Source organism: Misgurnus anguillicaudatus, chromosome 14 (genome assembly GCF_027580225.2).
Source record: "Misgurnus anguillicaudatus chromosome 14, ASM2758022v2, whole genome shotgun sequence".
In the NCBI taxonomy this organism is placed as follows: domain Eukaryota; kingdom Metazoa; phylum Chordata; class Actinopteri; order Cypriniformes; family Cobitidae; genus Misgurnus; species Misgurnus anguillicaudatus.
In genome coordinates, this window is record NC_073350.2 from 31,587,231 (window position 1) to 31,604,575 (window position 17,345).

The 17,345-nt window shown below is 33.2% G+C and overlaps 2 protein-coding genes and 1 long non-coding RNA gene across 3 annotated transcripts; 2 read left to right on the top strand and 1 right to left on the bottom strand.

The window, feature by feature from the left end:
• The first annotated feature begins 2,131 nt into the window (after nucleotides 1–2,131).
• LOC141369564 (uncharacterized) lies at nucleotides 2,132–3,521 on the top strand. The gene is made up of 2 exons (XR_012373369.1): nucleotides 2,132–2,265; nucleotides 2,374–3,521. It is a non-coding gene; the product is annotated as an uncharacterized lncRNA (long non-coding RNA).
• A 9,291-nt stretch (nucleotides 3,522–12,812) lies between these two features.
• Nucleotides 12,813–13,666, bottom strand: LOC141369565 (uncharacterized). Its single transcript, XM_073876455.1, has 2 exons — nucleotides 13,338–13,666; nucleotides 12,813–13,231 (listed from the first exon to the last, which is right to left on the bottom strand). Exons 1-2 carry the CDS (start codon nucleotides 13,385–13,387, stop codon nucleotides 12,997–12,999), a joined length of 285 nt encoding a protein of 94 aa, XP_073732556.1. The 5' UTR covers nucleotides 13,388–13,666; the 3' UTR covers nucleotides 12,813–12,996.
• A 2,279-nt stretch (nucleotides 13,667–15,945) lies between these two features.
• Nucleotides 15,946–17,080, top strand: LOC129427749 (transcription factor HES-7.1-B-like). Its single transcript, XM_055184463.2, has 2 exons — nucleotides 15,946–16,128; nucleotides 16,238–17,080. Exons 1-2 carry the CDS (start codon nucleotides 15,961–15,963, stop codon nucleotides 16,559–16,561), a joined length of 492 nt encoding a protein of 163 aa, XP_055040438.1. The 5' UTR covers nucleotides 15,946–15,960; the 3' UTR covers nucleotides 16,562–17,080.
• The last annotated feature ends 265 nt before the right edge of the window (nucleotides 17,081–17,345 follow it).

Genomic DNA, 17,345 nt, shown 5'->3' on the forward strand with positions numbered 1-17,345 from the left:
AGGTCGTGAAATTGAACCCAGGGAACATAGTGATTGTGTCTCCAATGTACAAAATAAACAGAAATCTATCAAAAATCATCTTATTATATTATATAATAAGTTTTATAATAATTTTATAATAATGTTTTCATGTGTTTACAACCCACATGGAAAAAACATATATAAACATGTTTCAATATAGGTTTTGATATAGGTTTTACATATATGTGACATATATAAAATTGGCCGTTTTCCTATATTATATGTACATATATGTTAACCTATATATTGGTAAAATGATTAAAATCTGTAGCTGCTAATAAATTAAACATAAATAAAGGTCCAACCAATGACAGTCTGCAACTGCAGGAGCCAGGATTCAAACCTCCAACCTTCCAATCACATAAAAATGCAATCCCAACCGCCACTGTTGGGATTCGAACACTCAACCTTCCGATCATTAGGATATTAGCTGCATATAGGTTTCATATATGTGCATATATATTATTATATATGTGCATATATGCTGTATATGTGCAGCATATATGTGCATATTAGCTGCATATAGGTTTCATATATGTGCATATATATTATTATATATGTGCATATATGCTGTATATGTGCTGCATATAGTATGTGCATATTAGCTGCATATATGTTTCATATATGCGCATATATATTTTTATATATGTGCATATATGCTGTATATATGAAGCATATATGTGCATATAAGCTGCATATAGGTTTCATATATGCACATATATCCACATATAGGTTCTTTCCATGTGGGAACCGGTCACACAGAAAATAACCTGTGCCAATAAAGAGGTCAGAGGTCAGGATGAATGCATTACACTATATCAGTTTTAAATACAGGTATTAAATGATGAAAAAAAGCTGAATTACAAACATGTTATTCTAAATTGAAGTTTATTTCAATTCTGTTACAGCAAAGCAAAGATTTTATTGCAGACTTGTGAGAAAGCTTGTTGAGAATCTGTCTAGAATTAAACTTCATTATCATATGAATAGACACACTTCTATTGTTATGTGTGGGAAAACTCTGGAGTCGTGGATCACAGTTCTGCTGTCATTAACATCTTAAACCACCAAACAACCTCAATATATTACAAACACACAAGAGAGTCCACACACTTATTTAATGTAACAAATGATTTTACTTTATACATCATGAACGTTTTAATCTGTATTTTACAGAAACATTTTGCATTGTGCACTTGAGATTAAAGACAAACATTTAATTTATAAACATACATATCTTATTTACTAATTTACCTCAAAGTACATTTACTGCTTTTTTGTTTTTGTACTTAAACAAATGGCCGCTTAAAGTTTTTTCATACACTTAATACGCAAAACAATCACCAGACATCAGTAAAGTTGTGTATATTTATAACTTGTTGACTCCAGCATGAAGTCAGGTTGTGTTTGTCAGTGTGCTGATGTTTCTCTTCAGATGGTTTTGTGACGTCAGGTTGAAAAGAGAGTCTTCAGCCGTCACTAATGCTTCATTCACAACTCTGGATGCTTTTGTGTTGTATTGATGTGAAGACAGAGACTCAGTGTGGGAATCTCATATCACATCTTTACTCACACTGATCAACACAAACACAACAGACATCTGGAGTCCAAGACAATGAAGACGATGATCTCTGAATAACACAACACAACTCTGAGACTTGAGATATGATCTGTATTTATTAAACACATTCATAAACTAAACATTGCTTTTGCTTACTGTTTTCTGTCTATAAGAGTAAGTTTTTAATGAACAGATATGATGGACACACTGGGGTTTAAATCTGTTTATTTATAAGGTGCCACAAGCCTACAACACTGTCTGATGCTTTACAATTTTAAAAATATTGAATGTCTCATGCACACGTGTGTTTAGTGTTGAGTGGCGTGTGCTGCTTCAGTGACATTGATGTGAACATCAGGCAGCAGATCAGATCTCTTTACAGGGTCACAACTTTCCCACATTCACACAGTGAGTCTCTCCATCAGCTCCACCTGCTGACCTCACACACCAGCTTTGTGTCTCTGATCATTGAACATGTGCTGCATTGTCTGTTTCTGCTCTTTCATTGGCTACAAACTGTGAGAAACTCCAGCGAGCTGAATCCTCACACATTCATATGGAGATTTGGGAGTATAAATAGAGGAGCTCTGTACAGAGATCTACAGCACAGAGATACAGACATGACGCCTACAATCACTTCAGCTGTGATCATCTCAGAGGAACATCTCCATCTCAACAACAAGGTACATGCAGCATCTACATCAACATGACTTTAACATCTCTCATGTGCTTTGAAATCTTGATGTGTTTGAAGACAAAGTCACTTAACGTGTTTTCATTTCTGTTTTCAGTTGAGAAAGACAAAAGTGGAGAAAATGCAAAATTACTGATGATATCAAGCTGGAGAAAGCAGATCTTCTGGAGATGATCTTCAGTCAGGATCCTGAGACACCAGCAGCAGAAGCGGCAGTCTGTTCTGGACTTCATGCTGTCAATCAAAGCTTCTTCAGGTGTCTTCATGAGATCCAAAGATGACACAGAAAAAGACTTCCAGAACCTGCAGACATCATCTGAAGAGATCAGGAGTGAAAGTGTCCTGCTTCAGATGAACTCCATACACCAGGACATCTTCAGTAAAGAGATGAATGTTAACAAGAGCACCATCTCTATAGCACAAACTCTACATTAGACAACATGAAGACTTCAATGAAGTTTTGATTTTCTCTTGTTGAGAAAGGATTGATATTCAGATCCAGTTTGGGAAAGATATTTGTACTGTAATAGTACACTGATGATTCTGACTTCTATGAAGAGAGTCAAGAAATCCTGATGGGAAAATATTCTTCCAGATTTATGTAAAGGAAACTTTTGACTTTATTTGTTTAAAGTTTGATTTATCTATGTTTATAACATAATTTTGATTATGATTTGATATGAAATTGATATGAATGTGAAAAGCTTATAGCTTTTAACGTTGATGACCATATTGGTCATGAATTTGCATCTGGTGTGCTAGATGTTTGTTCTGACAATGTCACAAATTTAGCTTATAATAAGCTTTTTTTACTTTCAAATTTGAAAGATATTTTCTATAATCTGAGCAATATGTTGTTTGTTTTGTTCAGCATTCAGTTTTCTGAACATCTGTGATTGAGTTTTTTCAATTGTATGCAGTTTAAGTTAAACCCATTTGGGTTTGTATTTGTGTTTCTGATGAAATAATGCAGACCGTGTTGTTAAGGATCTTAAATCCTTAAGATTATAACAATGTTCAAAGAGATTTCTTTATATCTCATATTGTACTACTTGTATATGTACAGTGTGACTTTACTGTCTTTTGTAAAGATATTGACCTTTTATTAGGCATCTTAAAAACTTTTCACTGTATTAGTGAAATTTTGTTTCCTTCTATGAAGGCATTCATTTTGATTTATGAAGCAAAAGGCCACTGAATGTATTTTAATCAGTCTATGGCGAAATAAAACAATCAAAAAAACAATTTCTTTCAGAGTACATTTTTTTGAAATATTAAAATTATTGCTATATAAGTGAAACTTTATGAAACTTTTCAACCCTGAAATAAAAGCTACATTTAGGCTTTGTTCAGACGAGAAGGAAGTAGTAAAAAACTGAAATACTTTTCCTTTCCATTTCTGAAAAATTTCACAAACAACACTGTCAAAAAAGTCCACATCTACACAGATCTACAAGAAAACTAAATACACTGTATTACATATTCCCTGCCAGTAGATGGCGATATCACTTTGTAAAAAATCTCTACACACCTGTGCACATATGCATTCTTCTACAGAGCGATAAATACAAACAATCAAGACAGAGAAGGCATCAGGCAGTATTGTTTCGATGAGTGATGATATATATTTTATAACAAGTGACCCTGGACTGTAAAGCAGCAACATTTTGTGACCTTTTTTATGTCATGTTAATAAAATCAGTATCTTGAGCAGCACATGTTTTGGTTAAACTTTTGCATACCTATAGATTGAATTAACACATGTGCATGTAGTCACCAGTATCACAGATTCGCATTTACGTAGTTTACACAGATACGACAAATCGCCATTCTCAAAAAAGTTTGCGTTTCAGGACCTTAAAATGCCTTATTTAGCTGGTCAGTTTAGCATGTAGTATGAGGGGAAATTTCATGCAAATGTCAAACTTATTATGAAAAATAAAGTTTTTACCGAAGTTTTTATTAACCATACTTAAATATCAGATTTCAATAATTGGTGATTTAAATGCCCATGGAAAATCTCAGTTTTTATTATTTTCCATAGTGTAATTTCAGAATTGTAACTTTTTGCAACAGAGAAAGGTCACGTCCATATCGTTGTTTCAAATGTGCATACATAATATAAAATAAAAAATAAATATTAAATGTCCTTTCTCCATTTGTTGGGTATTATTGCTTCTGGTTTATGCCTTTGAATAAATAAAATTCCTTTAAAGTATGTTGTCTCTCAAAAACTTCCATAACGCATGCATGTTTCCCTCATCTAAAATAGAAAACTTGTAAATAGATTGATATTTTTCTGATGTCTATCATCAGAGGTTTGGGACAATATAAACAGATTGTTTAATAAATTGGTAATAAATGCATTCTTTGTGAATTTATATTTCAAGTTTTGACTGCAAATGTCACATCCATGATGCTTTAAATTGCTCATGTAAAACCAACAAACACATAGAAACTTTAGTATAATAATATTTTTCTTGAGATTTTTATTGTCTGTGATTGGCCAGACTAATCAAATTATGGGTTATTACTAAGTTAAATGCAGTTTGTAAGTGTCCTTTAGGATTTTGCATATAATAATCATATTACATATGGGGTATTTGGACTTGTGTACAGATGTGTGCCTCTTATCTTCAAATACATTCCTGATACTCAGTTAGGGTAATTGCTAAACAAATTTGGTCAACAGGTCGGTGTGATGAAATCTGAAAGATGCATGTGAATTAATTTCTTTCACAATTATAGATATCGGTGATTTTTGTTTTCCTTTTCAACCCTTAATCCTTATTGTGGGTGAGATCAGGGTTGTTTGCTTTTATTTCAGAACTCCAAAATATTGTTTCATTCAGGACTTTTGGGATGCTAATGACACTAAGCTGTGATTCTGGGTACCAGGACTTTCCCACACTGAACAATAGACGTGTGCCTATTCACATGCAAATGACGTTTGATCCTATAATAAAACTTCCCTCGGGAGACTTTTGAACGCTTGTCATGTAGTAAGATAAACATCACTGATGACAGCTTGACAACTATGTGCTTATTTACATATATACAGACTGAAACAGTAGTGTATTTATTGGAAAAATTTTAAAGTGTTTTTATCCTTCGTACTGTGTGTTATTTAAAGTAGGATATTGTTAAACGTATCTCCATCCATGACTTTTATCATTAAGATAATGAACTTAGGTATCTAACTTTTAATACATATGTTTTTACTTAAACATACATTTCTTTCTGGACATTTATTATTAGGTCACATTAGAAATGCAAAGGTTATGGTTGCAAAATTTTTAAATCTGCATTGGAGAAAATTGTCAAAATGGTCCCCAGCTGTATTGGGGCAGTTCCCTTTAAAAAGGTCCTAATATGTACCATTTAGGTACAGATATGTATTCATTTGGTACTAATATGTACCCTGATATACTAATATGAACTATTTAGGTGCAAAAGTGTATTTATTGAAAGGGTACCACCCCAGTGACAGCTAGGGACCATTTTTGCGGACAGTGTGTTTATATAAAGGGCATTTGTTTGTATTATCCAGTTTGTCCTCATGTCAACCCTCATATTTTTATTGCTAAAAATGAACGAAACGGCAAAGTAGAAGTCTGAGAAATTTATTTGTATTTCCATATGATGGAAAATATTTTTCATTCACGTTTTTATACAAAAGCAATTGCAGAGAGATGCTCTCTTGAGAATATTACTGACAATATAAATGTCAATACACCTGCCATTACAAACGTGCACATACACGTCACATCAGTTCAGCATTGAACTGCTTACAAAGCATATTTACATTAATGTAAATACAAGTTAACATATACAGTAGTATATAGAGTGTGTCTATAGATAAAGATATCTATAATTATGCAATGCAACCATTATTATGGTTTTAAACAAACCCTCATTGAGGGGATAATATATTCTTTACAGAATTACAAGAACAACTTTGCAAAAATCATTGCAAAATCATTTCAAAATAACAAAACATTTCAACATGAAACAGAAAATAAAGCTCAATAAAAAGTTTTTTGACAGTCATAGACTGAATAACATATACCTAAAACAGTACAAATTATACCCATAAGGTATTGTACAGTTTACTAAACTGACTGAACATTTGTCAGAGCTTATATACACACAACATGGTGTGTTATGGTAGTATTTTATAATACATATATTTCCAAACTTAAAATAGCTTATAAAACATTTTCCCAAACGGAAAATTAATAGCAATGTTTATTCAGTCTAGTGTAGACATTCAAAGTGCTATCAGTTGCTGCAGGGTCTCCAGATGGTGCTCTTGTTAACATTCATCTCTTTACTGAAGATGTCCTGGTGTATGGAGTTCATCTGAAGCAGGACACTTTCACTCCTGATCTCTTCAGATGATGTCTGCAGGTTCTGGAAGTCTTTTTCTGTGTCATCTTTGGATCTCATGAAGACACCTGAAGAAGCTTTGATTGACAGCATGAAGTCCAGATCAGACTGCTGCTTCTGCTGCTGGTGTCTCAGGATCCTGACTGTCATCTCCAGTAGATCTGCTTTCTCCAGCTTGATATCATAAGTAATTGTGCATCTTCTCCACTTTTGTCTTTCTCAACTGAAAACAGAAATGAAAACACGTTAAGTGACTTTGTCTTTAAATACATCAAGATTTAAAAGCACATGAGAGATGTTAAAGTCATGTTGATGTAAGTAGATGCTGAATGTACCTTGTTGTTGAGATGGAGATGTTTCTCTGAGAAGATCACAGCTGAAGTGATTGTAGGTGTCATGTCTGTATCTGTGTGCTGTAGATCTCTGTACAGAGCTCCTCTATTTATACTCCCAAATCTCCATATGAATGTGTGAGGATTCAGCTCGCTGGAGTTTCTCACAGTTTGTAGCCAATGAAAGAGCAGAAACAGACAATGCAGCACATGTTCAAAGACACAAAGCTGGTGTGTGGTGAGCAGGTGGAGCTGATGGAGAGACTCACTGTGTGAATGTGGGAAAGTGGTGACCCTGTAGAGAGATCTGATCTGCTGCCTGATGTTCACATCAATGTCACTGAAGCAGCACACGCCACTCGACACTAAACACACGTGTGCATGAGACTTTCAACATTTTAAAAATTGTAAAGCATCAGACAGTGTTGTACGCTTGTGGCATCTTATAAATAAACAGATTTAAACCACAATGTGTCCTTCATATCTGTTCATTAAAAACTTACTCTTATATCGACAGAAAACAGTAAGCTGATGATTTAAATGAAAGGTTTATAAATGTGTTAAATAAATACAGATCATATCTCAAGTTTCAGAGTTGTGTTGTGTTATTCAGAGATCATCGTCTTGATTGTCTTGGACTCCAGATGTCTGTTGTGTTTGTGTTGGTCAGTGTGAGTAAAGATGTGATGTGAGATTCCCACACTGAGTCTCTGTCTTCACATCAATACAACACAAAAGCATCCAGAGTTGTGAATGAAGCATTAGTGACGGCTGAAGACTCTCTCTTCAACCTGACGTCACAAAACCATCTGGAGAGAAACATCAGCACACTGACAAACACAACCTGACTTCATGCTGGAGTCAACAAGTTAAAAAAATACACAACTTTACGGATGTCTAGTGATTGTTTTGCATATAAAGTTTATGAAAAAACTATAAGCAGGCATTTGTTTAAGTATAAAAACAAAAAAGCAGTAAATGTACTTTGAGGTAAATCTGTAAATATGTGTGTGTTATAAATTAAATCACAGATGTTTGTCTTTAATCTCAAGTGCACAATGCAAAATCTTTCTGTGAAATACCGATTAAAACGTTCATGATATATAAAATAAAATAATTTGTAATATTAAATATGTGGAGCTGTGATAACAACATCAGATAAATACTCATAAGTGTGTCGACTGTAATATATTGAGGTTGTTTAGTGGTCTAAGATGTTAATGTGATCCACTTCTCCAGAGTTTTCCCACACATAACAATAGAAGTGTGTCTATTCATATGATAATGAAGTTTAATTCTAGACAGATTCTCAACAAGCTTTCTCACAAGTCTGCAATAAAATCTTTGCTTTGCTGTAACAGAATTGAAATAAACTTCAATTTAGAATAACATGTTTGCAATTCATCTTTTTTCTCATCATTTAATATCTGTATATAGAACTGAGTGTAATGCATTCATCCTGACCTCTGACCTCTGGTCTCTTTAGTTGAGTTTTATTGTTTCTGAGGGTTTGTGAATGACTTCTGTTTCTCACGCTCCGTTCATTCACACAACAATAGACGTGTGCTTTACTAAAACCTATAAATGACACACGTCTCCAAATTTACACTGTTTTAAACTCATCACACCTGTTATCAGATTCCTTAAAGCGAGATATGAAAGTCACTCGTGTTTGAACACATTTTTTGTCTTTACTTTAAAAGATGACAAAATAAGGCAAATTTACCAAAAAATTAAATAAAGGTGAATTTTGTAGCAGGGTGTTTATAGTTTTAAAACCTAATGGTTATATTTATTTCAGCAACCAAAATGAAACAAATTTGTATGATTTGTTCTCTTTATCAACCTTTCAATAATCTCTATAAAGACATAATTTGCATAATTGTTCATCAAGCAAATAAAAACAAAACATTGCATCATCTTGACTTACATTTGCCAAATTATGAGTTATTTTGTTAATGTCGCATGCCGTTTCTACATCTGCATGTTACACAAGATCACCTGCTCAGGATATGCAATATTATCTTTTAACATGTTTTATTATATTACTTATTTCATTTTTTATTTTTCAATAATTAAAATAATTTATTATAAAAATAGGCTACTTTCAGAAGTGTCTGCTTAAAATAACTGGATCAAACAAAACATATATAAACTGTATGATGATTCATAATAAAAAATACATTTTTAATAATGAAGGATGAGTGTCTGACCAGTTTATCGTATTTGTCTAGTTAGTTACTTTTTTTTATTATGGTAAACACATTAACACACGTCTTTACACAAAGAAAAGCTGTTAATATTACTTATTTGAAGGATAACATGTAAAACATTGTATCTTTATTCCTTTACCCTCCAAATTAATTTTAATTTTAAAACACATATTACTAATGATAAATACATTTTTGATGTCGGCTGTTTATGGTAAGAAATTTACAAATTACTAATATCCTAATGATTTTTGGCATAAAAAATCTATAATTTTGATCCATACAATGTATCGCTGGCTATTACTTTAAATCTGTGTGACTTATGACTTATGGTTTTGTTGGTCCAGGGTCACATAGCCTATATAAGAAATGACAGAACAGAAACATTACAACAGAAAGTCGAATTAACTTTTTATTTTTTTATTTCTTTTACGAATGCAAATAAATAGACAATAAATCATTGCAACATTTGCATGAAGAAACCTTCACAACACATCAGATGCATACAAGAGTACACATCAAATAATTGTTGACTTTACAAAAGTCATTAACATTTAACACAAAATGTTTACAGTTCTATAATTTCATCACTTCTCTAAATGAGAGTAATATTACAACACATCAGCAGAAACTGACTAGATGATCCTCTAAAGGAAAAATATATTGAAGACAAATATAAAAATCCACAGGTATGACCACACAGAAGTAATTTACTGCAAATTTTGCTGGACATTAAATAATCAAAGTCAGCATGACTTTAAATAATGTAATCATAAGTCCTATAAGGACCAGAGAATATTTATCATAATGATAAAATGTTTAAAGACAATTCCTGATAAAGGAAAATTTTAAAGACTTCATAGAGATCCCAATGTGCCTTCATGGAAGGTGTATAAAACATGCATTTCCAAAACCAGAAACAAAATAAGTTTGATCTGAATTTATAAGAGCAAAATCAAATGCAAATAAATTGTCATTGACATCAAAAAACGATGCGTATTTAAAAAAATCTGATTCAGAAAAATGTATGAATCACATTGTGGTTCAAATTTAGTGTCTATTGTAGACTTTGCTTGTTGCTTCTCTGCAGTCCTCCAGTGGTTCTGGTTTCCTCCAGATGGCGATGTAAGCTGAAATCTTCACATTTACTGACACAGGATCAGTTGCAATTGCAGAAAGTCATTTTGTAGATGAAAGAGATCACAGATAGCTTGCTTGCATTCAGCCCCTGCTGGTATCATCAGACTGCTGTTTGATGAACTCTGGATCCAGAAGATCCTTGAGCTGCTTAATAATGTATCTGTTGATACGATCTCTGCATGCGCATCTTCTCCACTATTGTCTTTGTAAACTGAAAATAGAAATGAAAACACATTAAGTGACTTTGTCTTCAAACACATCAAGATTTAAAAGCACATGAGAGATATAGTTAAAGTCATGTTGATGTAAGTAGATGCTGAATGTACCTTGTTGTTGAGATGGAGATGTTTCTCTGAGATGATCACAGCTGAAGTGATTGTAGGCGTCATGTCTGTATCTCTGTGCTGTAGATCTCTGTACAGAGCTCCTCTATTTATACTCCCAAATCTCCATATGAATGTGTGAGGATTCAGCTCGCTGGAGTTTCTCACAGTTTGTAGCCAATGAAAGAGCAAAAACAGACAATGCAGCACATGTTCAATGATCAGAGACACAAAGCAGGTGAAGCTGATGGAGAGACTCACTGTGTGAATGTGGGAAAGTGGTGACCCTGTAGAGAGATCTGATCTGCTGCCTGATGTTCACATCAATGTCACTGAAGCAGCACACGACACTCAACACTATAGACACGTGTGCAGACCTTTATTCAAGACTGTTTTAAACATTATAGAGCAACAAACGTTGCATCTTTTGTTTATATGTAGGATCAGATTAAAATATCAGTATCTAAGAGTTGTGTTTATTGTCTTAGACTCTAGATGTGTTTGTCTCAAAACTTTATTTTAGTTAAAAAACTCATATTAATAACAGTACAGCTTGCTTTATACATTGTGTTATATGCTTAACCATATAATTTAAATATTAATTTTCATGTTTTTGGTGAAATATAGGTCTGCTTGGTTGTCATGACAGTAATCAAAATAGTAATGTTTCTCAAGACAGGCTTTTATTTACATTCACAATAATGCCTCAGGCAGACACGTTTACCCAAAATTAGTGCATTAAATACTTGCTTTTTAATGTGTGTTCATGGTATATTCAAAATATGTGTAAAATGTAAATTATTATAGATTGCTATTTATTAAATTGAGTAATGAGTTATTTCTGTATACTAAACAGCCTAAGGTTCCAACACTGAGTCTCAATGGAGTACAAAAGAACCTGAATGGATCATTATTGACAGTTCAGGGGTCAGTGGATATTCAGGGCTTGACCTTTGTGCTTAACTATGGATAATTGATTCATATACTTTAAAATAAAATCTTCAAGGCATCATATTTAAGTTTAAATTAAACTATAAAGATACCATAACAGAAGTTATGTTAACTATTATAATTTGTCTCTTTCAGCTAAATTCTATTTTATAACTTTATATTGGTTAACTGTAGCTGAAGATTAGTTATCGTTGTAAAAAATGATCTGACATGAAAACATGACAGCTGACACCACCAACAATCTGGTGGGAAACATCCTCATTGGCTGATAGCAAACTTTTGTTTGTAGTTTTTTATACCATTAAATTAGATTTTTATTTATGTTTTATTATATATAACACCATTGTATAAGTACATGGATGCATAGTTACATGCAAACTTTATATAGCCAGATATATCATAAAACAAATTTTGTATAAATAATTAATAGCAGAATTATTCATTTTTAAATAATATTATCAATAATGTATCAATTTTAATGTAGCTAAAATCCATTTAAAAGTCACAATTATAGACAGTAGAAATCTTAATGTAAAATCACATGCTTTGTATTTCGTCATTACAAAACAAGTAAAAAGTGTTTAGTATGAAATTCTGACATACCCATCATTAAAGATATAATCAACACATTAACAACCTAAAATCTGTGCTGGAATGGCGTTAAGAATAAATAAACAAAAAAACAATAACCCAAAATCTGAAAAGTTATGGTAAAATAGTGTTACTGTTGCATTTAGCTGGCTTAATTTCTGTTTAGTTTCGTGTTTTCTGTTTTTGAAACTATTTACATTTAAATAAACATGAGTAGTTTCACTTTGTGCAGTGCCTAAATTTAAGGTGTTTAAATTCGATCATAAAGCAATAGAAAATTCACAAGAATTTATATGAATGTAATTTAAAGTCATTTATTTTATAACAAAAAGCATAACACAAACAATTGATTTATATACACTCATGGAATTAAAAGTAATTCAAATGATACACTGTATCTTTTCAAAACTGAAAACATTTTGTGGACTGCGTGTCCTCCAAACGAGAGCACAGTCCAACAGGTCTAAAAACAATAAGCATACATTTCTCTTCAAGAGAAAACTACAATAATCTAAATGCATAAAATGCAATGCAACTTGATAGTTTGCACAAGCAAATGTGCATCACAAGCAATGTTCAATTTCATTTATATTTTTCATAAGTCCCGTGTTACTCTTTCTATTAGAAACTCTGCAATGACATCTTTTCAAAGTAACAGGGGAACAACAAAATCCAGAGAGAGCAAGCAAAGTGCTGTAATCCTCCGAGGTAGATGTGCTAACACACAAAATAAGATCAAGTGCCTGACTTGTTAAGTCTTTAGATTAGTCTGTGATGGAGGATCTCATGAGAACAATGGTGCCACGTCTTTTTCTACAGAGGGAGAGAGACGCAGAATGTCCCGAGAACATCTTGAATAGCCATTGTGAAGGAGTAAAGGCCTTTTCAAGCTGAAGAATGACACCGTCTTGTCCAAAATGTCAGATGCGGGAATGCCATGATAAAGATGGTCTTCAAAAGTGGACTTCAGTTTCTCCATTTTGCTGAAACATTTTCTTTCCAAACTGTAGAGTTTGCACCTAGAAAACATCACTGATGTTATTGTATGTACAGGTACAAAACAGCTAAAGTAAAGGCTGAAAATCATTAAATTTATACTATTGCATTTGTCTAAACATTTCTTACCTGGCATAGTGGATGTTGTCTTGAGGAGTGATGTCCATGTAGGCAGGCATGTTTGATGTTGCTGTTGAATTTGCTTACGCAACACCTTCTCAGTGGTAGGAATAAAATCTCACACTAGACTTAAAGTTGAACCCATATTTATACCGCAGCGCATCTGCGACCAGCCAATCAGAGAGCAGAGAAAAATGAAACAATGGGCTTTTCATAACTCTCATTGGTCCGTGGGCTTTTAATTGAGCTCTTCAGTGGACAGGTGGGATTTTTTCTTAAGTGCCATCTGGCAGAAAGGTCAATATTGAGATCGAGAGAATAGCTGAGGGCATGAGGACGCACACTTTTTCTGTTCTCACACTACAATTAGGAATTGGGATTTATGGAAAATATTAACTATATATTATATATTTATATATAATATATATAATTGAATCAAAACAGCACACAGAAATCCCCATTCCTAATCAGAGTGTGAAAAAATGTGGAGTCAAGAAATGTCTAAACATTTAAAGGTGAATATGACACAAAAGTAATCGGTTTCAACATATACAATTTTCAAGCTCAACAGAACAACACATTTCAATTGTAATTATTTTAATGTGATGAAATGTGTCCTGATGCATTACATGTTTATGCATTAAAAGCAGAGTATGTAGTATCAGTCTGATCAATTGATTCTACAGTCAGAGTCTTGCATTTGATGACAACACACACAAGGCAGAATAAAAGGTTGTTGTTGTTGTTTGTTGGTAAAGCATTTGTTGAAACATATCAACATCATATCAACATCAAATTTTGATAAAATGTGACATTCTGTACTTTTGCTTCATATTCATCATACAAATTTCTTGACTCCACAGCAAAGAGCATTTTTGTCTTTTCTGTCCCAATGGAGGAAATTGTATATATATATATCATTTTTTGTGATCCAACAAAGTTTGATTTCAAACTTTGACATGTCCTGACTCCGTCAATATTTAATATATCAAGATTATATTTTCACAGAATGTTCTTTACATTATATAAGAGGATTTTATTTAGAAACGAGTTCATCACAAAAATGACTTTAGCTGGGTTTTTACATGGGTCATAGGGACGGTATGAAAATTTCATATCATGATTATAGTGACCAAAGTTATCACGGTTATCAATATTATCGTGGTTTTGTTAAAATAAGATGGACATGTTAAAAAGAACTGAAACTTATATTTTTTAAAGTTTTATTTTTGAAAATCACAATTTAATATTTCATGTCACTGAAATTATTTCTGTGGTAAAAAAAATCTGTCTAATAAGTTTACAGTGAATGAATACAATACATTATCCCTTAAATGCCTTCTAGTGCAAAAAAACTATGTTGCATGTGCGCGCCTGCTACGGAGCCTCTAAGGGGACATAGAGCAAAAATTAAATAAAGTTTAGTTTCATGTGCTCACATGAAACTTTTATGTGCTCACGCGAAACCTTCATGTACAGAACTTTTTTAAAAGTTTAGTTTCACGTGCTCACGTGAAACTATCGCGTGCGCACGCGAAACTATTTTATCGTGACTAATCGTGAAACCAGTAATCGTCCCATCCCTAGTCACATATATGATTATATATTACTACAAATGTGACCTTGGACCACATGCAAAAATTCTGCAAAAAAGTTAATATTAATTTTTAATATGTTAAAAACTTTTTAATAACCGCGATTTTTAATCACAGCTTTTATGTGTCTTGGCATGCTCACAGTCTTTTACATTGTCGACTTGTCTGCTTCAATAGACACTGGAATATGTAGAAATGCTGATTAAAATTTTTCTCTTAATTTTTTATAGATCTCTATATTGAATATTAAAAAAGAAAAAAGAACAAGCAATATACAAAAATTTTAAAAATATATTATTTATATATATAAGTTTGAATTGCATCCATAAGTACTTTAAGCTTCCCTTCAAAAAGCCAGTTAGTTCAGTCCTGTGGGAACCGACACACTTCTATTGTGTGAGGGATTTAATGCGATGAATAGTGAAGTGTGGGAAGCCGTGTGTCTCTGTGGCTCCCACCGGCTCCAGGGAGCATTGGGGCGTGTGATCGAGATTCATATGCTGTAAGCCAGCTGTGTGTGTTTGTGTGTATGTGAAACATAAGCCTGAGAACAGGTACAATCACATCATACAACACCTGCTTGGCCAAAATATCCTCTTGCAAAAGTTAGAGGATTCACGTTGATTCAAAACTGCTAACAATAAACTGTAAGAGAATTATTTTTTCTATATAAATAATATGTAAAATATGCTAATTTGAAGTAAATATGTAATACGTTTCTTACAAAAAAAATAGATATGTTGTAGCAGCTTTCAAACCCTTTTGACATCTTTACAATTACAGTTACAGTGATGTTGCTTTAAAAGCATTTTTGGTTGAGTACTTGGAAAATTGAGTGTCATTATGGCACGTGTTTGATTACAGTGAACATCAGGCAGCAGATCGGATCTCTCTTCAGGGTCACCACTTTCCCACATTCACACAGTGAGTCTCTCCATCAGCTCCACCTGCTGACCTCACACACCAGCTTTGTGTCTCTAAGGATCATTTAACATGTGGTGCCCCACATTTTCCCCAAGCTCTGCCATTGGCCAGAAATGCTGGGAAACTCCAGCGAGCTGAATCCTCACACATTCATATGGAGATTTGGGAGTATAAATAGAGGAGCTCTGTACAGAGATCTACAGCACAGAGATACAGACATGACGCCTACAATCACTTCAGCTGTGATCATCTCAGAGGAACATCTCCATCTCAACAACAAGGTACATTCAGCATCTTACATCAACATGACTTTAACATCTCTCATGTGCTTTTAAATCTTGATGTGTTTGAAGACAAAGTCACTTAACGTGTTTTCATTTCTGTTTTCAGTTGAGAAAACCAAAAGTGGAGAAGATGCGGAGAGATCGTATAAACAAAAGCATTGAGCAGCTCAAGGATCTTCTGGATCCAGAGTTTATCAAACAGCAGTCTGATGATACCAAGCTGGAGAAAGCAGATATACTGGAGATGACAGTTAGGTTCCTGAGACACCAGCAGCAGAAGAAAAAACTGCTGAAAGACTTCCAGAACCTGCAGACATCATCTGAAGAGATCAGGAGTGAAAGTGTCCTGCTTCAGCTCAACTCCATACACCAGGACACCTTCAGTGAAGAGATGAATGATAACAAGAGCGCCATCTGGAGACCCTGGTAGAGCTCTACAGCAACTGATACCACATTGAAAGTCTACACTAGACTGAATAGACATTCCAGTTTGGAAAAACTTTGATACACTGAAGGCTTTACTTCACAAAACTTTATATTCACATTGGATATTTGAATACCTCAAATATTTTTAAATAATCTCGAATTAACATTTCTTACAGCATTTCTGTTTATAGAAATATGAAATGGTGGAAACCATTTTCCATCTTTTTTGATGGTTTTATTATATTATCTGTGCTTCATATTGAAGCTAGTTGTTTATTTAAACCCATATGAACCTGTCGGTTAAAGTAAAATTTCTCATTTTGAGGCTATATTTCCCTTTTGGAAAAGTTTGATATTTGTATAATACAAAATAAAATGAAATATGGATGGCAACATTAAGTATTCAAATGACTCACTTATATTGTATCAATATAATCTGTTTGTGTATTTGCCATTGCATGTGTAAAGTGAAAACATGTTCTCTCATTAGATAGAGATCTAATAAATTAAAATTGTATCCAATCACCTGTTATGCATCGATTCAATTGATATGACTACAAATAGCATTTTAAATACAGGCAATGAATGTTTAATAACAGTTCTGCAACATGAAAAAGATGAAGTTTGTAGAAATACAAACAGCATTTATCACATAAGATTTATCACAGCTCAAATCACAGGATGTCCTCGTGACGTCATGCTTGCGGTACATCATACACACGTTCTCTAAATAAATGCTTGGAGATTTGTAGTTTTTTGTAAATAACAAAGTAAAGGAAGTTTCATTT

Bases quoted from the DNA above. Each gene is read 5' to 3' on its own strand.
- LOC129427749 (XM_055184463.2), top strand. From the start codon at position 15,961: ATGCTGGGAAACTCCAGCGAGCTGAATCCTCACACATTCATATGGAGA. The intron at 16,129-16,237 runs GTACATTCAGCA...TTCTGTTTTCAG, and splicing joins ATCTCCATCTCAACAACAAG to TTGAGAAAACCAAAAGTGGA.
- LOC141369565 (XM_073876455.1), bottom strand. From the start codon at position 13,387: ATGCCTGCCTACATGGACATCACTCCTCAAGACAACATCCACTATGCC. The intron at 13,232-13,337 runs GTAAGAAATGTT...GATGTTTTCTAG, and splicing joins GACAACATCCACTATGCCAG to GTGCAAACTCTACAGTTTGG.